Here is a 24,826-nt window from a genome sequence, read left to right on the forward strand (position 1 = left end):
GCAAAGAAGGGAGAGAGCAAGAAGCTTGCACCACTCACCCACTGCTCCAGCGCTAATGTGCCTCTCTGGGCTGGCAGATTCCAGGGAGTATTTTAGTTGAAGCCCTCGACCAGTCAGTGCTGGCGTATTGCCAGCCTTTATCAACTGCAGCGGAGTGCCAAAGATACCGGGTTTAATTACCTAACACTCAGCCTGCTAAAGGCCACGCAGCTATCAAAGCCACTCTTTTTCTGCACTGGCTTGTCCCTCATTTAAGAGGTCTCTAAGCAGCCTGCTACCACACATCTCCTGCGTGCCTAAGACTAAGTGCCGTGTGTGGAAGGGTGGCCCTGCTGTAGCAGCAACAGTTGCGACATCTCTCTCTCGCTGGATTTAAGTCCAGCAGTATTAATACAAGAAAATGTCTCTCCCCTCCAAGGCAAGCCTGAGCCTCTGGCCTTAGGGAACATGTCCCAGAGTTCCCTATAACTTTGCCACCTTGATAAACCCAATTCAACAGCACCAATGCTTGGCACACGCACTTGGTTAAAACAGCACCCAAATCTGTAAAAATACGACAGGCTCATTTTCCTTGCAGATGTTCTGCACTAGATCATTGTTATCCTTGAGCTCCCGCCTGTCTGCAACCATCTGCTGCCTCTTACTTTATGCCCAGACTGTAAACGCTCAGGAGCGGGGACCATCTTTTCATTCTGCCATTGCCCAGTGCCTGGCACAGCAAGATCTACTTCTTTAGGGTTATGGTAAAACCATTCAAACCATGATTATAAGCCCATAAAAACTGACCACACAAAACTGTTGATATTGTAGATTCTCTGCCGGCTTGGTTATTCTGTCCTAGGGAGAGGTTTTAGGAGGGCAGGGAGAGAAGAGACGGTACCTGGTAGTCTTGATCATCAATCCCAAATCTTTCTCGGAGGTTTCGGAACACCAGTGGACAATACTCCTTAAATTTAAAGCGACTTGGCAAGTTTTCCCTAGGGCAAAGCAGAAAAGATATTCTTGTACAATGATCAGCTTGTGAAATCAAACTGGATTCTTCTCCCACTTCACTGCTAACCCCCCAGGATATCCAAGCCCCTTCCTACCTACAAGGGCCCTGTTCTGCAGGTATTTACCCTCATTAGGGCAGCTTGTTTCTTTGGGTGCCTACAAAAGTCATCTGTTCATAGAAATGCTTGCAGGATCCAGCTTTTGACTAACAGGCTCTTTGGATGAGGGTGCCGGCCTTGCAGAACAATCTCCCCTGTCACAAGCACAGATTTGACAGAATAATTTCTCTCTTTCCTCCTCCTTTGTTGCTTTGTTCCGTTCAGTAACACAGCTGCCCCCTGCAACACACTGTTACTGTTTCAGATGAAAAGCTGGAGGAAAGGGGGGGACGACTCTGATTTCAGATCAGATCAGATCACTCGTACGTCAAAAGAAAGGTCAACACAAGACAAACCATCTCACCCAGAACGCAAAGGAGACGGGGTGAATCAGCTCCAGTCTGGCATGTTCCAGACCAGTCCCAACCGTTACAGAGCAAGGTTTGCTGCCAGCCCTTGCCAGCCGGGAACGGGGCACAGTACAGTGGACAACAGACAACGTTCCCCATTGCTGAGGGATGCTGCATCTACTCCCTACCAGAGCTCTTTTCTGCCTAGTGGGAAGAAGCAGAGAGGATGGTCCTGCTTGGACACAGTGGGAGATTTTGTTAGCTCATTTTCAATGAGAATCCTTTACACCAATACGTGGGAAACTAAAACCTCTGTAGGAGAAGAGGGAAAAACAGATACTGCAAATTGTAGGTGCCAGAGAAGACAAACTTTTGAATCACATCCCCACTCTCAAAGCTGATCCCTGTGAAACTTAGTGAAAACGAAGCATTCATCAGTGAGCACTGCAGACCTGCACACACAGAGACAGGGTGAAGAACACAGCCCTGAGCACCAGCCACAACAACGGTGTTAAAAGGGCTTCCAAAAGTTGATCTTCTGGGAAAAGGAGAAAGGGGTAACTCCATACAGACCCCATGGGCCAGCGGGATAAGGCAGCTTCACAGCTGTCTCCTGTGAAAAGTCTCAAAGACACAAGGAACCCAGGAGGTCACGGAGAGCAAACTCCTACCCTCTCCTCCATAGTCTCGGGATTTGGGTTCTGCTGGTCAGGGCAGGACACCCGCCCAGGGCACAGCAGGAATCAAGAGACAGTCCTGCATCGGTTTTGTGCATAAACAAGATGTGCAGCAAACTCCAGCTTTGGACAAGTTACACTTTGCAAACTCTAAAATATTATCTTCTACCCAGTCCAGTGAATATCTATGTATAACAAGCTCTGTAGTAGTGTCACTCCTGAGCTCGGCCTTACCACACTTCTCATCACTCAAATGATATAAACCAAACCACAAGATGGCTTCTCAGTGACAGACTGACCCCTTGCCACATCCTGTTGAGTGGTCTGGGCAGGGCACAGACTCGGGGAACGCGTCCAGCCACACCAGATCGTCTTGGCATTACAACAGGGAACAAACCAAAAGGCCTCCTCCATGCCAGTTTCCCCCACAGCAAAGAGCTCAAATTATAGAGACAAACAAGTTGGGAAGCACCTACTTACTTGTTGAATAGATGATTGTCCACCTTAATCTTACTGTAGGCTTTAAAGTCATCGGGCATCAACATGACAGGAACGGGAACGTTGCTGAGTTCGTTGATCTAAAAGAGAAAGGAAACGGAGACTCTAAACTCAAGTTCCACTGCCCTGCAGTTACCATCAATGGACTTACAGGGATGCCAAATACCCCAGAAGCTGTTTTTGAAGCAATATAACCCATCAGACTTTCAGAGCAACTTGCTGTACTGAAGCAACCTGGAGAATACTGTGGTTACAAGCCACAGAAGCACCTCATTCAATCATGTGGTGAGTACTGCTGAGCCAGCCTCGGCTCTTTCATCTGTCCACCTTCCACTGATCATCCAAGATACAGCTTAGAAGCGAGACAAACCTACAGACCAAGAAATAGCAGATTTTGGGTTTTAAATAAATCACCTTTGCCCTTATGTAGGAAATGTTGCATCAGCCAATTTCTTAACTAGTTCTCACTGTTACAAATCACGGATGACCAAAGGCTTCAACGCAGCCAGACAGAGCAGACTCTGGGTAGCTTTGGTGCAGCACAGCACAGCTCCCCTGTGGATGCTGTTTCTGTGCTTGCTGTCTCTTGTTGCTCTTATCCCACCTTCTCTAAAGGGATGAGTCACTCCACTAGATTGTTTTTGCTCCTTAGTCATGTGTGGCAGCCACAGGAATACAGGAAAGCAGAAGAATGAACGTTCAGCTACTATTGTATAGATGGGCTCATGCTACAGCACCCAGCAGCGAAAGCATCAACAGTAAAAAAATAAAAAAAATAAAAAAATCCACCTCTGCGCTATATCTGGCTACTCTGCTCCTGACGAGCCCATGCACTGACAAGGATGTGCCAGCACTCAAGAGCAGGTCAAGAGGCTGCACGTTTCTGAGCTGCCTTTTCTGAGGACGGCCCCAGCATCATTCATTCATTCACACTGACTTCACAGGAATCACCCAAGTCCCATCTAATTGAGCTGCTATTAACATGCTGGATTCAGGAAGCAATTTCATTACAACTCCATTCCCATAATTCCTGCGCCAAGCAGGTAATGCTGGAGAGAAGCAGACAACATTGGCAATCGCGGGGTTTGGCTTGGAGTCAGGCCTGGGGTCTGTTCCCAACACCAAAACCTTCGGCAGGTCAAATGACATCCAGCATGCTTGGAAAACACACAGCATTTCCCCGCTGACGGGGAACGGGGTCCAAGCCGTCAGCCTAAGGAAATGGACTCCAGTTCTGGGATTCCCCGCTCCTTGCATGCAACAGGACAAAAAATACTGTCCAAATAGCTGCCGCCACATCTCCTGCAAGGAGGTGGAGATGAAAGGAGGCATGAGGGAGCCGTTCTGCAGTGGGATCCGTGGCACAGTTCAAGTCTGCGAGCACCATGGGCGTCCCAGCTCTGGAGATGTGCAGTGAGCTGTCTAATTATATGAGCAAGCCTTTGATGAGGTATGTATTTTTCACATCCTTTCTCCATCATTACCAATGAAAAAACAGACCAGATTTAACAAACGTCAGACTGGAAAAGAAGGACACACACACGCTGCACAGAGAAAAGATGACTATTTTCAGAGACAGTCATCCCACACAACAGATAAGCAGGAAGTAAACCGGCCACCGCTCCGCTAAGAGCAGAGATGCTGCTCTTCAAAGCCCTGCCCAGTATTTACATTATAGCAGCACCAAGGAACATTAAGCAATCCCATAAAGTCCTTTGGGGTGTATGGAGAACACTGCATAGATGAATGAATAAATAATGCCATACGCCTCCCATCATTTGTAATCACAACGGAGCAGGGAGGCCAATACCCCCCAGCTTAAGCTAAAGGCTCAATCCTGCACCGAGCCGCTCCGCGAGCCACAGAGAGAAGAGAGGAGAGGCAAGGGGGGCGCAGGTGAGGAAGGGATCTCCCAGATCCTGGGGTCCAGAGAGCCCCATGCAGTGATTTCCCCTCAGGGTGAAGGTGGGGAAGAGAAAACAGCCAATTCTGTATCAAGAGAGAGGCGCTGCCTCCAGCCACTAATTATTGCTGTCTAACAGGAGGGGAAGCCCGACAGCACAGCTCCTTAGACACGCCTGTTCTCAGCCCTCTTCTCGGCGGTGGGTAAGGCACAAACAAGCTATTATCAGCTTGTTCCAGCGCGGAGGAAGGGTGCTGACGGCTGAGAGGGAACAGCGATTTGGAGATTGTCTCCTCCCCGCCAGAAATTCAGACAGAAATGTTAGCAAAGTGAGATGTCAAGATGTCTCTGGATGTCCTCATTTCTGCCAAAGCAGAAACCTCAAAGCAAATGTTGTACCTGTTGCAAGTCTCCTGACTGGCAGAAATGGTGCGCCATTATACCTCGTCTCATTTAAAAGATGCCCTCACTCTTCCCAAGATATAACAGCCTGACAACAGCCAAAAAAATCCCCCCTGCAAAAGCCTTTTCCCCCTTCCAGCTGCGTACAGCAGAGCTTTCTGGATGCTTCGGGATTCTGGCTCTGGAGGAGATGGGGAGAAGGGAGGGATTTGTGCTGGGGACTAGAATTGCTGCCAAAGAGCTGAACTGGCCATTTCTAGTCCCAGCACTGACAGCCTGCCCTGGATCCACAGCACACGGCAGCTCTTGGTCAGCCAGCCACTGGGCTTTTGTTCCTGACACCGGTCTGAAGGCAAATATGGGTTTGGTTCAGTTTATTTTTTTGGCTGGTTGGTTGGTTTTGTTGTTGTTTTGTTTGGATTTTTTTTATGCAAGAGGGATGTGCACTGTCTGCTCCCACAGGAACTCCCATGCTTGACACTCTCCTCAGGATGCCAAATGGAGAGGAATGAAAAGCCCCGACACCGCCTTGGAAAAGGGATATCCCAAACCCCCACTTCTTGCAGTATGATCCTCAGCATCCAGTGCCCCTTTCTGAGGCTTATCGGGCCGGGTCCTGCAGCGTGGTGCCAAATGAAACCCTAGAAGACCTTACCCAAATAAAAGCAGTGGACAGCACCGCTCTAGAGGGATCCTCTCCTCTGCTTATCACGGTGGAATCTGAGCAGCCTCCGAGAGCAACGTGACTAACGCCTGGCACATGTTTGCTCTCTCGCCTTCTCCCCAGGGAGAGGCGTGTAGCAGGAGATTATATATAGCAGAGTGTGTGTCTCTGTGTATTTATGCTACAGAAGGCAAGGTCACAGCAAGGTGCATAGCAATGAGGTGCCCAGCAAACCCTGGCTCCTGGGGAGACCGTTACCGTGGGTCTGACCTGTCTCCCACAAAGAGATGTCACCCGGCTGCAGCAGGTTTGCCTGTACCAGGACCTTTGGAGATCTCTGGGGCTGGTGGTGGCCACAAGGTGCACAGCGAGATCTTGGACTTGGTTCTTTGATCTAGAAGAGGCAGCTGCAGAGAGCTGAGGTGCAGCAGCAGACGGCACTGCAGTCACACACCTCTGTCCCCCACCGCAGGGGTCACGGGCTACTTCGAGAAGCAACTGTGAAAAGCAGGTCCATGCCGTAGAGCAGCCTGTGCTGGGGTACTTCCACACCTCCACTGCAAAGGCTTTAGAGGTCCCCCAAAGCGGAAAAAGTTAAGAATGGCTAATTTAGAGCACAAGCTCTTCAGACCAGGGATCTGCCTCCAGGCCCAGCATGATGCTGGTTTTCTGTAAGTCATCCAGCTTTTTCAACCTAATCTGCCTTTGAATCCCCCTGAAAATAAGCCCCTGCTTTTGCACAGTCCTTTTATGCCTGGAGTTTTCTATTCCCCCACTAGGTAGAAAGCACAGACAACCTGACAGGGACCAGTCCCGGGTTGAAAGCACCATTAAGAAGTGCATTTTGCCACTGCCACTTGCGTTTGCAGCAAGGACAGAGACAGTGTGAATGGCACATGTCTGTCAGCTTCACAAAAGGCTCAGACATGCACCAGGCTCGGAGGCTCTCAGTGGAGCTCAGAGGATTTAAAACCAAGACACATTTTAGACAAACCAATTGACATCTTCACTAAGCAACAGCAGGGCCACTAAGAGAGAGACGCTTCACATTTCTCTGCTGGTTTCACCATATTCTGAGAACAAAGGAGCAGTTTCCCAAGCCAGGCAAGCAGCGCCGTGTTCCTGGAGGTCACCCCAGTGAGGAGAGAGGTACGGCAGCAGGTTGCCCGGTGTGTCAAACAGCCAGGATCCCAGCCAGAGCCCCAGAGGGAAAGGCAGCCTGATGCCACTGAAGGAGGGAGCAGGGCTTGGGGCAACAGCAGTAGGTAATGGAAAGAAGACCCTCATCTCTTCAAAGCCGCATTTTGCCCAGCAGCCAGAGGAACAGCAAGCTCAGCTCCACTGTTTCTCCAGCTCCCCAGCCAGCGGCTCTCCCCTTCCCCCCACAGGAGTGGCCGGGCCCTTCATCCTCAGTCAGCAGAATTCATTTTTCCCTACACCACTGAGAAGTCTACGGCCACCCCTGGCCTCACAGGGCTGGAAAAATACCACCTCCCCTCCATCTGTTCAGCTTGCATTTCCTGGTCACTCGAATTCTTGAGCAACACCAGTCAGTACGATTCTGGGTTTATCTGTAGTTGATAATTTTTCTTCCCCACCAAAGCCAATTCCTTTTTCAATAAAAGGCACATCAATATTCTGTGTCATTCAGGGACAGCTGTTAGAACGAATGGGCCAGGCATAATTTTGTTTCAAAACCTGACTGTAGCCTCAAAGTGGCAATTACCATTAGTAAATTGATGGGAAAACGCAATTTGTTTACTAACAAGATCCAGATGATGGAGTGTGTGAGTCTACTCTCCAGGATTCTTTACAACAGGAATTTACTCAGGAAAATAAAAATACTTTGTTCATCTCAAAGCCTGTCAATCAGGCATCTCAAAGTACTTTGCAGGCATTAGTTAAACTTTATAATACTCTCCGGAAGTAGGTAAAAGACACATAGCAAAATCACTTTAACTAGTATGGAGGCAAACCCACATCTGCAGCAAAACTTTGCCACTGCTTAACACAGTACAGCAACTGGGCAACAGTTTGAGAAAAAAAATACTGTTTTCCATGAATTAGAGCATGATTAATCAGTATCCAAGCTAACAAAGCCCCCATGCACTGCTATGGAAGCATGAACCTTGTAGTCAATAATTTCTATCAGCACTGTAGGGATACCAGCACGCTTTAAGAGGAAAAAAATCCATCCCCTAGTGACAGCGAACCCACCTCTTCCCCAACAAAGTACTTTGAAGCCTGCTGGAAAGCACTCCTGCGTCCTGACGGAGCTGCAGCACAACGCTGCGTCACCGGCAGAGGAATCAGTCAGTGGTACCCTGCTGCCCCACCAGCGCAGGGCAGCCCGTCACCCATTGTGTCAGCCTGGGGACCACTGGAAAGCATCCGTCCTCCCAGTCCACTTGCAGGCGGGCAGAGCTACCGCGTCCCTTGGGTCAAAGAGGAGCTGAGGAATGGAAAGGTTAAACGACCTACCCATGGCCACATGAGGTAGTGGCAGAGCAGGCAACTCAGCCCCATATTCCTCGCTGAACTACCCAAGAAAACCCTCTTTTCTCTCCATTTCCCAGGAGGGAAAAGGGCTCCTGGAATCTCTGTTTTAACAGGATGACCCAGGATAAGAAGGTTCAGAGCCACCGGCCTAGATCATTAACACGGGCTATCATGGCCATCGCCATATGCTGCACTCTCCAGAGGTCAATTAGAGCCACAGCAGACAGCAAGTGCTGGAAAGGACAAATACATGCTGTTTACCCTGTGCCAGTACCAATTTATAGGACTTCAACATTTGATATGTGGCAGATGCTACTCTGGCTAGAATTAACATGGCAACACCAAAAACAACACTGCAGAGAAGAGAGAAGCGTGCTGCAAATCCCAATTTTGCTATTTCACTTGAATACTAAATAGCTGTGTTTTGTACTGGCTGGCACCACTCCTAAAGGTCCTGGGAGATCGGCTGGTGCTTCAGCCAGTCATCGGAGCCTCTGGAGCGCAGGAGGCTGCCTCGGGCAAGATCCACACAGCCAACAGAAGAGATCTACCCATTTCCACAAAAACGGGATTTGTTTATGCCTACCCCCTGTCCCTGCCAGCATCCACAGAGCTCCAGGGATCGTTTCCAGTTGATGAACTGCCACCCAGAAAAGCATCACCATGTCCCGTATGAACTTGACTGTTCATTTAACAAACAGAAACAAGAGTCGCCTCTCCAACAACCCCCAGATTCACTGGGATCCCAGTGCCTTGTATAATCAGCACCTTACAACCATTTCTGTGGTTTCCAGAGCACCACACAACACTGCCGTGTTCATCTTGTTCTTCAGTGCGAGATGGTTTCTCCCTTCCAGAACCATCACAACTTTCCCTCTGCCGCTGGCAAGCTCCCATGCACCGGGAGCTCCAGCCAGGGTGTGGAGAACGTGCACAGAGCAACACGCACATAACCAACACCGAGGAGCTGCATCTCCTCTTCCAATGCCATGACAACAGCAGTCGCAAGCAAAGCTTCCCCAGGAACCATCTCCGTGTTCACTGAATTTTACAGTGCCTTACAGAAAACTCAGGAATCGAGGGTGAGCCTCTGTGACTCCACTTTCTTCTCCCATCTGCATGAGTTTTCCCCTCCCCTCCATGGTTTTCTAGTTCAAAATTTAGCTGTCGGACTAATACCACCCACGTTTGGCCCTGCTTACACCAGCCACAGCCCCACCCCGATCCCAGTTCACTCGATTTAAATGCTGGCTGGGGACCACCAGGACAGCCAAGACCCAGCTCGCTATTTAAACAGAAATGCTTAGTACTGGTGTTCCAGAAACCAGTTCCTGTTCTTGGTGTGCTAACATCATCGCTCCTGATCCTCTCCAGACCCATCACTGCCTGTATTCACACCAGCTGCTAACGAGCTTGTTTAAACACAAGGCAGGGCCGAACTGTTGCCAGACTCAGTTAACGGACCCAAGGGAATGTCTTCAGTCAACAGAAATGGTGGATTGCATAAAATGGTTGTTTGTTTGGTTTGTTCATGAAAAAGTTCATCTTTAATGCAAGTATTTTTGACAGAATCTTCCTGGCACAGTCTCATGGTTTGTGCTGATAGCAGTTTTCTCCCCCTCCTACCGCAGGGATCCCCAGGCAAGGCTCCACGGACACGGGATTCATCCCTCCCTGTAAAACCGTGGTTCAGAAGCCAAACATTAAAAAAAAACCCAAACAAACAAACATAAGATTTCTAACAAAGTCCAAAGACACTCCTGAAAATATTTCTAAACTGTCCATACCCACCTGCTGGAGGTACGTAAGCAATTCCACTTCCCATATAACCATGGCACCAACATCATCTCCCAGGCTCAGATCGGGATGAGCAAACAAAGCCACCTCAGCCCGCAGCCTGCTCTACAGCACGGTCACACCATCACCGACCCTCGCAGGCACTCACGAGACTCACCCAAACGCAGACAGAGATCAGTGGCAGAGAGGTGGAGGAAAAGCAACCAGCAGGAATTTGTTGGGAAATCCTGGATGCCTGTCCAAGGGCGACGAGGTCGCAGATGAAATTTTCTAACCCCCTTCCCAGCCTCTCTGGATACCGTCCTCCTTTCTGGCAGCAATTTCTTCATAACACATGTCCGATACAATCTCATTACTAGCTTAGTGCTCATACGGAACTGCCAGCTTGCCTTCCTCCCTTTGCCTAAATATTTCACAGCCAAGTTCTCCAAAAGTTATACTGTCCCAATACAGTGCCTAAAAAAGCTGCCAGATTCCCAGTACCCAGACAGCTACAAGACAAAAAAAAAAAAAAAAAAAAGAAAAAAAAGCTAATTGCCACCGAGCAACAACTCTCCCTAAGAGGCCACAGATGAAACTCAGAAGAATCCCACCAATTTCCATTTCTTCAGGGCTCCTAAGAGCACCACTGATCAAAGCCTGATTAAATTCATTATCCTGCTTCCTGGGCAAGGCTCTGAGCAGCAAGCACTTGGAATATCCTTTGACTCAGAAAGACAGCGCCGTGTTGAACTACATTTGGAAGCTTTCACTCCATCATCAGGCAAGCTAGAAACGCAATTTTAATTATTTTTTTTCTGTGTGCGTGTTATTTGTTTCTGCAAAGATTAAGCCTAAATCCCTTTCACTCTCTATGAAACATCCACGCATCCACTAATTCACTGGAGAAAAAGGTGGTTTTGAGGCCTAAAAGAATATTAATTTAGGAAGAGATGAGGTTTACAAATTCTTTGACCACCTGAATGTTCTCCTAGAACAGCATCCATTACCCACATCCACGAGAGCAGTGGTAAATCAGTCCTTTCCAGCACCACATTTATGCCTGCCATCACAGACGAGGAAGAAGTTTCCAGAGAAAAAACATAAAGATAGTCTTAGGAACCTCCAAAGGAGATGGATTAGAGTCGAGCCATCGCAGACATTTCCAAGGGACCGTCTCCCACCTCCCTCCTAAGACTTGCACCAACCACTACCCAGAGAAACTGAGGCAGAGCCCAGGGGACATACACGGCCTGAGTCCTGGTAGATGGAGACAAGGTTGGACAGATGGGGCCAAAAGACCCTTTTGTACTTTGGGACGGAGATGAGAGACGTACGGAATTGTCCTCACACAGGCAACTGAGGAACAGGACGGTCACCGTGCGCGTGGGACCTCGGGGTTGTGACACGTGGGAGTCCCCACACCGTAACGGGGCCACAGGGCCTGCCCTGAGCGGGAAAGCCAGGGGCTGTGACACGGGACAGCGCTGTGGGTGTCCAACGGGTGTCCTCAGGGCCTCTGGTGCCAGCGAGGGGGTGTGCCAGGGCAACAGCACCCCACACAAAGGGATGCAAACCAAAATGGCATCACTCCCCCTCCCCTGTCCTGGGAAAGAGGGTGTTGGGGAAGAGGATGGAGGCAGACGGGCGGGTGTGAGGGGCAAAGAGGAGCCAAAAGCCACCCCAGGCATGAGGACGGCGATGGCTGGGAGGGACACCCTGGCCCGGGGGGGACCCCAAACCGCCCAGAGATGGGGACGCTGTGGGGAAGGTGCCCCAGGAGAAAGACACCACCGGGGCCAGGGACACACAGACCCCATGGAGAGGGGGGTGGGGGGAGTGTCTCCTCACAGGGCGGGCACCCGCCGGGCCAGCGGGACGAGCTTGACACCGGCGTGCCCTGGGAGCAGGAATACAGGGAAGGACCCGGATTAGGGATCGGACGCCAGGGGGAGGGAAGGCTGCGATTTCGGGGGACAGTGGGAGTGGGGGGTAGAGCCCGATGCGGGGGGCGAGGGCCCTGCTCTGAGGGGGGCGGGAAGAGGCCCCGCCTGAGGGAGAGCGGGGAAGGGCCCGATCCGGGGCGGGGGAGGGCGCTCGCTGAGGGGAAGGGCCCGGTGTGAGGGGGGCGAGGGCTCCGTCCCGAGGGGCTGGGGAGGTCCGGGACCCAAGGGGAAGGAGGGCCCGCTCACCGTGTGGTTGGCCCCCCACATGAGGACGCTGAGCAGCGGCTCCGAGGCCCGGAACAGCTTCACCTTCTGGCACACGAAGTGTTTCTTCTTGGTCTTGGTCTTGCTGGCGCTGAGGGCCGAGCCCAGCGCCGCCCCGACGCCCCCCGCCGACGAGCCCCCAGCGCAGTTCGAGGCCATGGCGGACCCGGACCGGCACCGGGAGCCGGACCGACCCCCCTCCCCCGGGCTCCCCCCCTACCAGCGCCTTCGCATGGTTCCGCCCGGCCCGGCCCACGCCCCCCCGCCCCCCCTCCCCCAGTGGTCCCGCCCGGCCCTGTCAGCCCCTGCCCGTTGGTCCGGCCCGGCCCGTTAGCTTCCCCCTCGCTGGCCGTGTCCACACCCCCCTCCCGCCGCAGTGGTGCCGTCCCCGCCTCCCCCACCCCGCCCCCGCGGTGGTTCGCTCCACCGCTGAGGAGGAGCCGCCGCCGCCGCCTGCCGAGCCCGCTCCGGCCCCGCTCTGAGGAGGCGCCAAGATGGCGGAGGGCTGAGGAGGTGGGGAGCGGGAGGTACCACCTCCTCGCAGAGGACGGGGGCGGGGGGGGAGCCCCGGGAACGGGAGCGCGGCGCTGGCCGCCGGCTCGCCCCGGTTCAACCTGCGGCGGGAACAGGGAGGAGCGTAGCACGGCCGGGGCTGAGAGACGGGGCAACGGAAAGGGCCGGAGAGAGGGAGAGGGGGAAAGCAAACGCCCCTCCCTTCTCCTCTTCCCGGAGATGGTCTCGCCCAGTTGGAGTGACGCGCCCGCCTCAGGCCACGCCCCGCTCTGAACGGGCCAATAAGCGGCGAGGCGCCTGGAATTATGAATGGGCTGCTCCGCACGTCACGGGCCGCCGTTTAAAGGGCGAGGAGCGGGGCCGGGACCCCCCCGGAGGCAGCACCGGGCACTGGGGCCGGGTCTTTCGGGCCGGCATCAACGGGGAACGGGGCCGCTGCTGCCCGTGACATCCCCCCCGGGGCCCTCGGAACCTCCCCTGTGGCGGGGGGGAGGGTGCCCCCGCCCCTCCCACTTCCAAAAGCCACAAAGAACATCTGAAAATGACAGTAAAGTGTCTTAATTTAAAAAAAAAAAATAGTAAGATGTACACTGCTGTACATATAAGATCTACACTGCTGTACATATACACACTACTTACATTACAAAAATCTCAGAGAAATATTTGCCGATCGGGTTCTGCTCTGCTCATCCCCCTTCTTCCCTTTGGGTCAAACACAGTGGAAATCTGTGTGTGACCAAATAACGGCTACAAATATTTCCCAGTCCCGTCCAATGTCACCCTCCCAGCCCACGCCTGGCACAGGGACCACACTGAACAGGATTTTGTCCCTTACTCGTGTAGCTTTATCAGCTTCCATGAAATTAACTCACGTGTGATTTTGTTCTGCTTTGATTTTTAAGAACTAACAAAAATAGGTCTATGGCTCTGTCTATAAAGAGCTCGGACAATCTGCCCAGTGTAGAAAGCAGTTACCACCTGGCATAGTTTGGTAATAACAATATACAAAGATGATACCCACTCAAGGTGGAGAGAGAAGGAAGAGATCTGGCAATATGTTAAAAACAGAATACAAAGGCTCACGAGTTCTCCAGCAAAGGTTTGCTTGCACAGTCATACTCATTATAAATGTATTCACAATGCCAGAAGTCCAGAACGCGCTGTGGGCTGCAGCACAGGAATCCAGCGCTGCTCTGGGAGACGGTAACTGTGTCTGGAGAGAGCAGTGAGCCTGTGCTGGAGGTCTCTCACCTCTGGGAGTAAGTGTCCATTTAACTCCTGCACAGGAGCCGAGGAAGAACAAGTTTCATCTCTGCATAAAGTTTTTTTCCAAGGCAACGGGAGTCCTTTGAAGGGAGTGGATATTGCGTTTCACCCGGTCTTCTAGGGTGGAAGTAGATGCACTCTCGAGTTTTAAGCGACTGCAGAAAATTAAACCAAAGAAAGAAATCAGAATCTCCTTCCAAACATTATGCCGTTTCTAGCAGGATTCACCATCCCCGAGTCACCTACCTAAATTCATCTAACAGAGAAAACAGCCGATCATTTCCTATTCAAGTCTGCACTGAAAGAACTGAATACCTTTGAGTTTGGCTTGTAACAGATTCAATGCCTTATTTAAGGTCAGTGCTTAGAAATATATTTTCAGTAGCTCTCCAGCCTCTTCCACCTTCCAAATATAACTAACTGTTAATTACAAACGCATCCGTCACAGGGGACTTGATTGCTTTCTGTGAAGCAAACGAGGGAAAAGCAATGTGTTCCTGAACCGAGGGCAGCGGCCCTCTGGGAACCCGAATGCCGGAGCTCATGCTGTAAAAGACTACGACAGCACAGGAGAGAGAAGGGATCCTTGTGACCGCTCACTTTCTTTTACTGCTTCAGATCACACTGCTGTGCTTTTCTGAACCACCTCCTCATGTCCATCTCCCTCTTCAAACAACACGCCAATCAACGCAAAGTTTGGCAGCCCAACCAGTTGCTTCTGCACAGGGAAACACACAAAAATCTGTCTCCATTTGCTCATGGAGAAAATCTATTGTGATTTTAAGCCACCCTCATGTGATCCCACTTCTGGGCAGCTTCAGGAATTAGGCATGCTTTCTCCTCTGATTAATTAATAGAGCCTGGAAAATACTGTGCTACAGCAGCTCCAAAACACACAACACGGCCATAGGATCTGGAAGACCTTGTGCCGCTCCAATTTCCTTTACCTGCCACGTGCACAAGGGACTGTAAGTGACCACTTGGTCTTATTTCGTGTTGAGCACAGGTTTCTGTCCCCCAAGCTCTTGGCACACAGACTCCCAGGGGACTTGCAGGCCTAAAACTGTTGCAAGCTCCTAAAACTAGAACTTTTTATTATCTGCCTGTAAAACACTACTAGGGCTTTCTACAGGATGGCAAAAAATATCTGATCGCTGGTTTCTGAGTCTGACCACCAAGGCCATCATAGAAATTTCTATCTTCTGGGTTAAGAACAGAGTCTGGGAACAGCAGATGTCACTGGTTCTACTGTACAACACAGCAGAGATGGATCTTATACCATAATCTGAAACATCTCAAACGCTGAGGCCATCACTCACTCCTGAGAAGCTGTGGCCTGTATTTCCCTTGAATGAAAAAGCAGATAATAAAAGACACTCACTGGAAGAACTTCCCATCTCGGGAGTCGAGTTTCTCCAGCTCTCGCTCCAGCTCCTCCTCCTTTTGGTGTTTTCGGAGGTTGTTCGCTCTCTCCTCTTCCCGCCACTTGGCATTTTCCATCATTTCCTGGCGTTTACGCTCTAGTTCCTCTGGAGAGATCTTTCTGTTTGGGTAGAAAACATCACTGCTGTGAATCGACAACATGCTGGGCCCCACCCTCCTCCTGCTTTCCATTCTTTAAGATGATTTACAATCCCTGAAATTAGGGGTGTTTAACATGGTTTTTTCTTTGGTAGCCAATCAGCAAAGCTTGTATGTACATGTCTAAATGTTCTGCTTTACCACACCCTCAGAAAAAGTCTGCTTCCCTCCTCTTTTCAGCCTTTTTGTTTTTAATTGACTGGCAAGATGATGCTGTCAAGGTCATATTTTCCCAAGGACAGTGAAACAGAATGCTTCTAGTTAACAGTCCGTGGGACAAAGACTGACTTCACATCACTGCCTTGCACAGTGATGCGAGACACATGGAGAACCAGAACCACGTGAGTCGGTTTGGGAACCCGTCCAAGGTGTTAACTAACAATCAAGCTCAAGAGCACCAAACCGAGCTCTTTCGGACTCTGCCTGACTTTCTGGACATCCGATCCAATCTATTTCCGTTAATGGAATAAAATTTGGTTCATAGATTACACCCAGCTGTTTCACAACCACCAGGGAAACCTCCGTCCAAAAGCCCAGGAACAAGATGTTGCTTACCTCGTGTAACCCGGAGTATGCTGTCGTCGATAGCTCTTTTTAGGGGAAGGGCTTCTAGCTCTCCCTTTCTCTTCTCGATTGCTGTGTCTGTAACCCAGAAATACCCTCTTTTTAGGACAGATGAACATTATCATACCTCTCAACTCTCCCTGGATTTTTTTTATACATTCTGAAACCAAGACATCCCCTGTAACTGCAGGACCTGTCCACTTGGAAAACAGATTCTAATGACTCTTAACATACTGTAATTTTCCATCTATTTTTACTCAGTTTTAATTATTTCATCCGTAAACAATAAATACTTGGTGCCTGATTTTATCAGCATTTAGTAAAGCTAATTCAACAGTTATAGGCACCTTTTAAGGAGAATCGTTAGCCCAAAACAAGTACACTCGTAAGCAATACCTAAAGGGTGTCCCAAACGAAGAGTGCAATTGCAGACAGCGCGTGCCCTCCAGGAGCTACCCTGTGCGCTTCTGCACTCTTGCGCAACCGCACAGCTGCTGCCTTCGCGCCCACTGCTGAGAAATAATATGGCCAGGACACTACAGTGGTCAAAGGAGACTGAATAAGAGGGATTTTGATTCTAGAGAACCGCCCCACCAGCAGGTTTACGTTATCCGAGTCAGCCACACTCACTGTTTACTGTGTCTAGAAGGAGATCTTGACCCCCTGGATCCAGACTGGTCTGAATTCTTCCTGCTAGAGCGTCTCTGAGGAGAGCGGGAATGGCTCCTGGACCTGGAGCGATCCCGGTGCTTGTGGGGGGCCCTCTCCTGGCCGGCAGCTGGAGAGCTGCGGGACCTGTGGCTCTGCTCAGAGTCTCTAACCTGGAATTCAAAAGCGTCTTTCAGGAGAGATGTCTTATAAGAGAACAACAATCTACGGCCGCAGAGACCTCAGACTAGGCTAAGTGCAGGAAGGAGCGTATATTGTGGTTTGCATTTAATTACCTCATGTCCTAGGTTCTTATTAACATCTGTGTCTAAAAAGATTATTTCTGTATCACGTTCAGTAAACTAAACTGCCAAGACAGCCAAGCAGAGTATTTGAACACGGGTGACGCTGAAGAGAAACTGAATAAAACTTAACTTGAATTCAGAGCAGACAAAAATCCTACCAGGATCTGAACAACATTGTTTTCAAGGCTTAGATAGCTCCAAATTGAATCTGAACTTTATTATATCACACCCCCCTCACAATCCTCTTCTGGCCGCTGAAGCGTCTCGAACAAACTGCCAAAACTCTTGCTCTTCCCTAACTCAGGGCACTTGCTACTAAAAGAGCTGTGCGAAACACACGGACTTACTTGTAAGCCATATCCTGGGACTTTGAAAGGAGTCGGTTTCCAGGAGGAATTGTTTATCCTCTTCTGAGACCTGAAGAGAAAACAGAATAGTACTTTTGAAGAAGATGAAATTCAACAATATTTTTTTAACATTAAAATGTCATAAAAATAATTCAATGATGAAAAAATACCGAATTAACATATAGAACCATTTAGACAAATTAAGAACGTTAATTAGAAAGATAGAACTCAGACAGGATTAGAAAGAGACATGAAAAAACCCAAACAAATTAACCAGGAAACATGGTATTTTTACTACAAAACCTTGAAACATACTTATTTTTGCTTCGCTCCTCATCACTACTGTCACTTTCACTGCTAGAACTGCGACGTCGATGTTTCTTGTGCTTCTTCTTCTTATCTTTCTTCTTCTTTTTCTCTTTTTTATCTAAACTGTTTTGCAGCTATAAAGCAAGACACCATTTCATTAGCAACAACTATCGTCTCTACACTTGGGCAGTCAGTATCACAAGGCAAAATAAGAGTTCTCTGCGGAAAAGCTCCTGGAACAAAACCTAAACCATTTAACAAGGTCCTCTCTCAAGACTAAAGAGCTTAATGGAGTCTTCCCTAGTGTCAGTTTGGTATCGGTGCATGTCAAATCCTATGTCTGCAACCACTCTGTAGTACTAAAGCAACAACCAATCACTAGCTAAAAAAAAAAGCAGACCAGAAGAGTGCGAAGAGTAAAATAACACTGAATTTGAAAGGAAGAAAAATTAATTCCCACTGAGAGACTGGTAAGGAACTCTGATCTATTCTATCAGGACTATAGAAAGATGGATTTATTCTGTTTTTCTGTGAAGGAGTCAGAAAATGGAACTCAGCTCCTTATCTAAATGATACTAATTTTGACCCATGATTCTGCCCTTCGTTCAGTGTATTCTGTGCTTTGAATCTGTAAAGGAGTACTGAGATACACTTACCAATTCTTTGATTTTCTTCATTTTAACAGGGTTATTCAAAACTTCTCTCTTCTTTTCCTCCTCCCTCTTTCTAAAGCAGGAAGAAAACAGTACTAGTTTCAAACAACTAAAAATATCCTACTTTCATTAAAGATACCAATCAAATGCAAGCTCTAAAAACACATAAAGCAGGAAAACGTGCAAGTTTTGTACATTCAGCAAAACAGACCCAGCTAAGAAGGAGCCTACCCTTTCCTTCTCCACTTAAGAGTGCAACTAGTAGGGTAAACAAGAATTTGTTCTGTCACCATCAACCTGCCAACAACGCTAATAAACGCCTGAACGCTGAGAGCAGACCAGATACACTCACATACACATAGAAAGGTGAGCTGAGCTGGTAGAGATGAATCAATGCAGAGTAACAACCTTTGCATTTATATGTATTTACCAACTTACAGCTAGATGATCTATATGAAGATCATCAGCTTGTTCAGGTGAAAAAATCTTAGGTTTGAAACCAAGTCAGCAAAATTATCTAAAAGCAGCAAAGTGACTCAAATATGTTAGTTGACATTACGGTGCAGTATCTAGAACACATAACCAAAACCCTACTAGTCATGTAAGTGGCCGGTGACCGCTCTGCGGCCGGGACTGCCACCTACAGCCTGGAGCTGGCCAACTGGCAGACACAGCTTTGACGAACAGACAGAGTAGAAGACTTTACAAAAATAAATGACAGCTCTTAGTGAGTTGCTAATATTGATGCTTTGCTTCATCTACTACTGCTTTAAGCTCCACATTTAGTACCTTATCATGAAAAGTGGATCCTCCCGGATTTTGTTTGCCATATCTAGGACAGAATTGGCACCCGACTTGGCAAAAATGGAGCCCGGGAGAAGTCCTGTCTCATTGGAACAGCCGGCATCCTTGTCTTCCGTTTTCTCAAAGACGTATTTGTCCACAGGGCGACCCATAAGATATTCCTCTCTGTTCACCATGCCGCCAGGACCCTGGTACATCCACTCCAACTTCTCTTCTCTTTTCCTATTGCAAACAAGACTGTCTTATTTGCCTTCTCACAGTTCTGAATTTACATTTTAAGGCACTGGCTTATAAAGGTGAGTGGAAATGTTTTCTCATCACAGACATTAAACCCATGGCACTCTCAGGGGCACGGGGAGCGCCCACACCACCCCACCAGGCAGCGCTTGGCCCCAGAGGACGGCCAGGGCTGGTTACTACCAGTCTGTACCACCAGCACCCCCTCACCTGACGGTGCCCATGTCCTCAGCGTATCGCTGCATCTCCTCCCGTGCTCGCTCCTCCTGCAGCTCCCGCTGCAGCTCCTCAATCTTCTTCCGTTCGGCTTCATGCTTCTGCTCGGCTTTCCACACCTTCTCCACATTGCGCAGGGTCTGCGGGTGCCAGCTCTTCTTCAAGTTCTGCAGGAGAGGGGAGGCCGAACCGGGACCGTTAACAGAGCACTGCCAAACGCCGCCCGCGGGTCCCTACAGGCCTTCCCGCACCAGTGGCCACAGGGAAGGCCCCGCTCACAGCCGCGCTCGCCCGCGGCCCGCCCGCTGAAGGGGACACGATCGCTTCCGAAACACCGCCACCCGCTCGCACAGACGGCCACCGGCGGACACGGAGGAAGGCCACGGACAACCCGCGCCCCACGCGCCCGTCCCCACCCGCGACAGTCTCCGGAGCCCCGCGGGCGACTCTCGGCCCCCCTGGCCCCGGCCCCTCCTCACCAGGTCGCCTCCCCCCATGGCGGCGGCCGGGACAGCGCTTCCCCTGCGGCGACCGGGCCTGCGCGGGCGTCATCAACACGCGCCGCGTCACCGCCGCCTCTTCCGCCCGGCGCGGTTCACAGGCGTCACTTCCGCCGCGGCGCTGAGGGGAGCCGGCGAGATGCCGGGCGAGGGCGGCGCAGTTAGGCACAGCCGGCCCCGCCGCCACTCCCGGAGCCGTTCGGTGAGGAAAAAGCAAAGATTTACAGCACTAGCGTGGCCCTCCGGGAAAAGGAGCCGGTTGAACGGCGTAGAGCGCAGGGGGCTCCCCCCGCCCCGCCGGTACCCTGCGGAGCGGCCCGGTGGGGCGGTGCCCGGGCCCGCAGGTTGGTTTCTCTCCTTTCGCACGCCAGTGGCCGATCCCCGGGGGCGCAGCTCGGCGTGGGGCGACCCCGAGCGAATCCTCCCGGGCAGTTCCACATGGCGGTTACAGGAGGTGATTGACGGGGCGAGTCTGTCGGGGTGTTATTACCGCAGTAACAGGGTGTTCTAATTCCAGAGCGCCCGTCCCGGCTGGCGGCGTTCGCTGCCCAAGCGCTGCCGCGGGACGGCACGTAGAAAGGGCCCCCCCGCGGGGTGTGGGTGCCTGGGGCGGCGCCCGGGGCGGGTTAGAACCGCTGACCTCCCGGTTCCCGGCCCCGCGCGCTGCCCCTGCGCCACCTCCTCCCGCCAAGCCCCGCCCCCCCCGCCCGGCCCCGTGCCGGGGCGCAGCTCAGGGGTAGCGCGTCCGGCTGCGGGGCAGGGGGTCTCCGGTTCGAGCCCCGGGGTGGGGGGACGCGGACACAGGTACCCAAGACCAGCGCTCTCATTCAGCAACCCAACCACGCACTGATTTATACATCACAGCCCCAGGTCCCTTCGGGAAAACACTTCAGCAGAGATGCCCTTGTCTAGAAAGGCAGTATACACATTGTTTACTGTTTAATTAACAGCAATTACTTACACAGGAAAAACTAGACCAGCAGGGCCAGCTTCTTTGTGTGTACGTGCAGTATTCAGGAGCAGAGGGAGAAATGTCAAAGTCTGATTTCATCCCTGGCCAAAGACCACCAAGTGATTTCTAAACCCTCAGGGGGTTAAGAAAGTGCCTCCAGAGTCTGTCTGTGAGGAGACTGTGGAAGAAGAAAGGGCTAAAAAGCAGCTAAAGAGGGGGCACCTGGAGTTGAACCAGGGACCTCTTGATCTGCAGTCAAATGCTCTACCACTGAGCTATACCCCCTTGGTTTTTACCTGTCACAAGGTGATTTTAAAAACATTCACATATCAAGACAAGTTTTTATATCCCCTGCTCTGATTCTCATACTTGACACCCACCCAGGCTTCTTCATGTGCCTGCCAAGGAAGGTACAGAGAATTAAGAGAATTACTGCAGAGAATCAAGACCAGAGACAAGTACATGCAGACAGCGAGCAGTTACTCACACACTGCACAACCCCTGCAGTTTCCTAACAGTCAGGGCCTCAGTACCTTCAATGCTGAAGCTCAGAAACCAACCTTCAGGGCACAACACAACACAAGCTCACGAGGCCCAAGAAGTGCTCTCCACCTTCTTTCTGAGAGAAATTTTGGCAAAAGGAAGGTTGAAGGAGAAGAAAAGAGGGGGCACCTGGAGTTGAACCAGGGACCTCTTGATCTGCAGTCAAATGCTCTACCACTGAGCTATACCCCCTACCTGCATAACCCTCAAATCACCTACAAAAAGCTATTTTAAATTATGTTCTACCCCAATCACTCACCTCTGTTCCACAGGAAGCAAATCTTGCTGCAGAAAGTACAAAACTCAAATGCAACAGTGGCCCCAACGTTGAGTCCCTGCACTCCGACACAGGGGACAGGCTGCCGCCCTTCTTCCTTTACCAGGTGTCCTTGGCCCAGTTCCTCTCCTTCCATCTCTCTTTCCTCTCCCACTTGCAACCTGCTCTTGTGAAGCACACTGTCACTTGACACAGCAACCGCCTCAGACTTTGACATTTCCCCTGCGCTTTCCAGCTCTGAGTGTAATGTGAAAAAGATTTAGTTGGAGACGAAGCTGAGCTCACCTTATGAGCTAACCTTCCAGTGAAGAAACCCCCCAGAATCCCAAGAAAAAGTAGATCATAAGGTAAGGGGGCACCCAGAGTTGAACTGGGGACCTCTTGATCTGCAGTCAAATGCTCTACCACTGAGCTATACCCCCTCAGCACTGGGCCTTCACTAGGACAGTTTAAAAACATTTATAGCAAGAAACAAGCGTCTATGTCCACTGGTCAGATTCTTGCATTCGACAGCCCCCTGAGTCTCCTCATGCACCTGCCAGAGGCCGTACAGAGAATTACTGCACAGAGTCAAGACCAGAGAGAAGTAAACAGCAAGTGCTTTCTCAGAGAGCGCACAACCCCTGCGGTTCCCTTGTGATGAGGGCCTTCGTACCTTCAACACTGAAGCTCAGAAACCAACCTTGACTGCACGGCCCAGGCTCACAAGACCCAAGAAGAGCTCTCCATCTTCTTTTTGTGGGAAATTTTGGCAAAAGGAAGGTTGAAAGAAGAGGAAAAGAGGGGGCACCTGGAGTTGAACCAGGGACCTCTTGATCTGCAGTCAAATGCTCTACCACTGAGCTATACCCCCTGGCTTTTTACCTGTCACAAGGTGATTTTAGAAACATTCACATATCAAGACAAGTTTTTATATCCCCTCATCTTTAAGTTGACAGTCCTGTGTACATCTTCATGTGCCTGCCAAGGAAGGTACAGAGAATTACTGCAGAGAATCAAGACCAGAGACAAGTACGTGCAGACAGTGAGTAGTTTCTCACACAGTGCACAACCCCTGCAGTTTCCTAATAGGGCTTCAGTACCTTGAGTAATGGAACTCAGAAAGCCGTGTTCACTGCACATCACAAGTCAAAAGACCCAAGAAGAGCTCTCCTTTCTGAGTTTTGGCAAAAGGAAGGTTGAAGAAGAAAAGAGGGGGCACCTGGAGTTGAACCAGGGACCTCTTGATCTGCAGTCAAATGCTCTACCACTGAGCTATACCCCCTTGGTTTTTACTTGTCACAAGGAGATTTTAAAAACATTCACATATCGAGAAAAGTTTTTATGTCCACTGGTCTGATTCTCATATTTGACAGCCCCCTGTGCCTGCCAAACTCTGTGCAGAGAATTACTACAGAGAATCCTAAACAGAGACAAGTGACACAGACAGCGAGCAGTTACTCGCACACTGCACAACCCCTGCAGTTTCCTAACAGTCAGGACCTTGAATAATGGAGATCAGAAACCAACCTTCAGTGCACAACACAAGCTCACGAGACCCAAGAAGAGCTCTCCATCTTCTTTCTGATAGACGTTTTGACAAAAGAAAGGTTGAAGGAGAGGAAAAGAGGGGGCACCCAGAGTTGAACCGGGGACCTCTTGATCTGCAGTCAAATGCTCTACCACTGAGCTATACCCCCTCAGCACTGGGCCTTCACTGGGACAGTTTAAAAACATTTATAGCAAGAAACAAGTGTCTATGTCCACTGGTCAGATTCTTGCATTTGACAGCCCAGCGAGTCGCTTCACACACCTGCCGAAGGCTGTACTAAGAATTATTGCAGAGAATCAAGACCAGACAGAAGTAAACAGTGACTATTGTCTCACAGTGCACAACCTTTGCAGCTTTCTTATAGTCAGGGCCTCAGTAACTTCAAGGTACTGACGTACTTCAAGCTCAGAAACCAACCTTCACTGCACAGCCCAAGCTCACAAGACCCAAGAAGAGCTCTACACCTTCTTTTTGTGGGAAATTTTGGCAAAAGGAAGGTTGAAGGAGAAGAAAAAAAGAGGGGGCACCTGGAGTTGAACCAGGGACCTCTTGATCTGCAGTCAAATGCTCTACCACTGAGCTATACCCCCTTGGTTTTTACCTGTCACAAGGTGATTTTAAAAACATTCACATATCAAGACAAGTTTTTATATCCCCTGCTCTGATTCTCATACTTGACACCCACCTGGGCCTCTTCAAGTGCCTGCCACAGCCTGTGTGGAGAATTACTACAGAGAATCCTAAACAGAGACAAGTAACACAGACAGCGAGCAGTTACTCGCACACTGCACAACCCCTGCAGTTTCCTAACAGTCAGGGCCTCAGTACCTTCAATGCTGAAGCTCAGAAACCAACCTTTAGGGCACAACACAACCTCATGAGACCCAAAAAGTGCTCTCCACCTTCTTTCTGAGAGAAATTTTGGCAAAAGGAAGGTTGAAGGACAAGAAAAGAGGGGGCACCCAGAGTTGAACTGGGGACCTCTTGATCTGCAGTCAAATGCTCTACCACTGAGCTATACCCCCTCAGCACTGGGCCTTCACTAGGACAGTTTAAAAACATTTATAGCAAGAAACGAGCGTCTATGTCCACTGGTCAGATTCTTGCATTCGACAGCCCCCTGAGTCTCCTCATGCACCTGCCAGAGGCCGTACAGAGAATTACTGCACAGAGTCAAGACCAGAGAGAAGTAAACAGCAAGTGCTTTCTCAGAGAGCGCACAACCCCTGCGGTTCCCTTGTGATGAGGGCCTCGGCACCTTCAACACTGAAGCTCAGAAACCAACCTTGACTGCACGGCCCAGGCTCACAAGACCCAAGAAGAGCTCTCCATCTTCTTTTTGTGGGAAATTTTGGCAAAAGGAAGGTTGAAGGAAGAAGAAAAGAGGGGGCACCTGGAGTTGAACCAGGGACCTCTTGATCTGCAGTCAAATGCTCTACCACTGAGCTATACCCCCACCTGCTGAGCACCTGCCCAGCACCAATCTCGTTCTTCACTCCCAACAATCCCA

At 50.3% G+C, this 24,826-nt stretch overlaps 2 protein-coding genes and 8 non-coding genes across 13 annotated transcripts in view; all 10 read right to left on the reverse strand.

Moving 5' to 3' along the window:
- The window catches only part of PIP4K2B (phosphatidylinositol-5-phosphate 4-kinase type 2 beta), a 26,236-nt gene extending 13,921 nt beyond the window's left edge, over nucleotides 1–12,315 (reverse strand). For all 4 annotated transcript variants that reach the window (XR_012584149.1, XR_012584148.1, XR_012584147.1 and 1 more), the window contains exons 1-3: nucleotides 12,053–12,315; nucleotides 2,599–2,696; nucleotides 881–977 (exon numbers count right to left, since the gene is read on the reverse strand). Coding sequence is in view for 1 of the 4 variants with exons in the window: in XM_074561941.1 (XP_074418042.1) it covers nucleotides 881–977; nucleotides 2,599–2,696; nucleotides 12,053–12,229 (372 nt within the window). In the remaining 3 variants the exon portion in view is untranslated. The remainder of the gene's footprint in view (nucleotides 1–880; nucleotides 978–2,598; nucleotides 2,697–12,052) is intronic.
- Nucleotides 12,316–13,125: 810 nt separating this feature from the next.
- CWC25 (CWC25 spliceosome associated protein homolog) lies at nucleotides 13,126–20,237 on the reverse strand. The gene is made up of 10 exons (XM_074561942.1): nucleotides 19,993–20,237; nucleotides 19,508–19,680; nucleotides 19,046–19,282; nucleotides 18,260–18,329; nucleotides 17,610–17,737; nucleotides 17,295–17,364; nucleotides 16,625–16,815; nucleotides 15,986–16,072; nucleotides 15,231–15,392; nucleotides 13,126–14,004 (listed from the first exon to the last, which is right to left on the reverse strand). The coding sequence occupies exons 1-10, from the start codon at nucleotides 20,008–20,010 to the stop codon at nucleotides 13,890–13,892; spliced, it is 1,251 nt and encodes a 416-aa protein (XP_074418043.1). The 5' UTR covers nucleotides 20,011–20,237; the 3' UTR covers nucleotides 13,126–13,889.
- A 941-nt stretch (nucleotides 20,238–21,178) lies between these two features.
- TRNAC-GCA (transfer RNA cysteine (anticodon GCA)) lies at nucleotides 21,179–21,250 on the reverse strand. Its single transcript has one exon. It is a non-coding gene; the product is annotated as a tRNA-Cys (tRNA).
- A 378-nt stretch (nucleotides 21,251–21,628) lies between these two features.
- Nucleotides 21,629–21,700, reverse strand: TRNAC-GCA (transfer RNA cysteine (anticodon GCA)). The gene has a single exon. It is a non-coding gene; the product is annotated as a tRNA-Cys (tRNA).
- A 435-nt stretch (nucleotides 21,701–22,135) lies between these two features.
- Nucleotides 22,136–22,207, reverse strand: TRNAC-GCA (transfer RNA cysteine (anticodon GCA)). The gene has a single exon. It is a non-coding gene; the product is annotated as a tRNA-Cys (tRNA).
- A 359-nt stretch (nucleotides 22,208–22,566) lies between these two features.
- On the reverse strand, nucleotides 22,567–22,638 carry TRNAC-GCA (transfer RNA cysteine (anticodon GCA)). Its single transcript has one exon. It is a non-coding gene; the product is annotated as a tRNA-Cys (tRNA).
- Nucleotides 22,639–22,977: 339 nt separating this feature from the next.
- On the reverse strand, nucleotides 22,978–23,049 carry TRNAC-GCA (transfer RNA cysteine (anticodon GCA)). The gene has a single exon. It is a non-coding gene; the product is annotated as a tRNA-Cys (tRNA).
- A 785-nt stretch (nucleotides 23,050–23,834) lies between these two features.
- On the reverse strand, nucleotides 23,835–23,906 carry TRNAC-GCA (transfer RNA cysteine (anticodon GCA)). Its single transcript has one exon. It is a non-coding gene; the product is annotated as a tRNA-Cys (tRNA).
- A 363-nt stretch (nucleotides 23,907–24,269) lies between these two features.
- Nucleotides 24,270–24,341, reverse strand: TRNAC-GCA (transfer RNA cysteine (anticodon GCA)). The gene has a single exon. It is a non-coding gene; the product is annotated as a tRNA-Cys (tRNA).
- A 359-nt stretch (nucleotides 24,342–24,700) lies between these two features.
- Nucleotides 24,701–24,772, reverse strand: TRNAC-GCA (transfer RNA cysteine (anticodon GCA)). Its single transcript has one exon. It is a non-coding gene; the product is annotated as a tRNA-Cys (tRNA).
- Between the last annotated feature and the right edge of the window lie 54 nt (nucleotides 24,773–24,826).

The sequence above is a fragment of the Larus michahellis genome, chromosome 18 (assembly GCF_964199755.1).
Source record: "Larus michahellis chromosome 18, bLarMic1.1, whole genome shotgun sequence".
Taxonomy (NCBI): domain Eukaryota; kingdom Metazoa; phylum Chordata; class Aves; order Charadriiformes; family Laridae; genus Larus; species Larus michahellis.

Bases quoted from the DNA above. Each gene is read 5' to 3' on its own strand.
- CWC25 (XM_074561942.1), bottom strand. The intron at 17,365-17,609 runs GTATGTTTCAAG...TTTTCTCTTCAG, and splicing joins GAGGAGCGAAGCAAAAATAA to GTCTCAGAAGAGGATAAACA. The intron at 14,005-15,230 runs GTGAGTGTCTTT...AATTTTCTGCAG, and splicing joins CGAGATGGGAAGTTCTTCCA to TCGCTTAAAACTCGAGAGTG.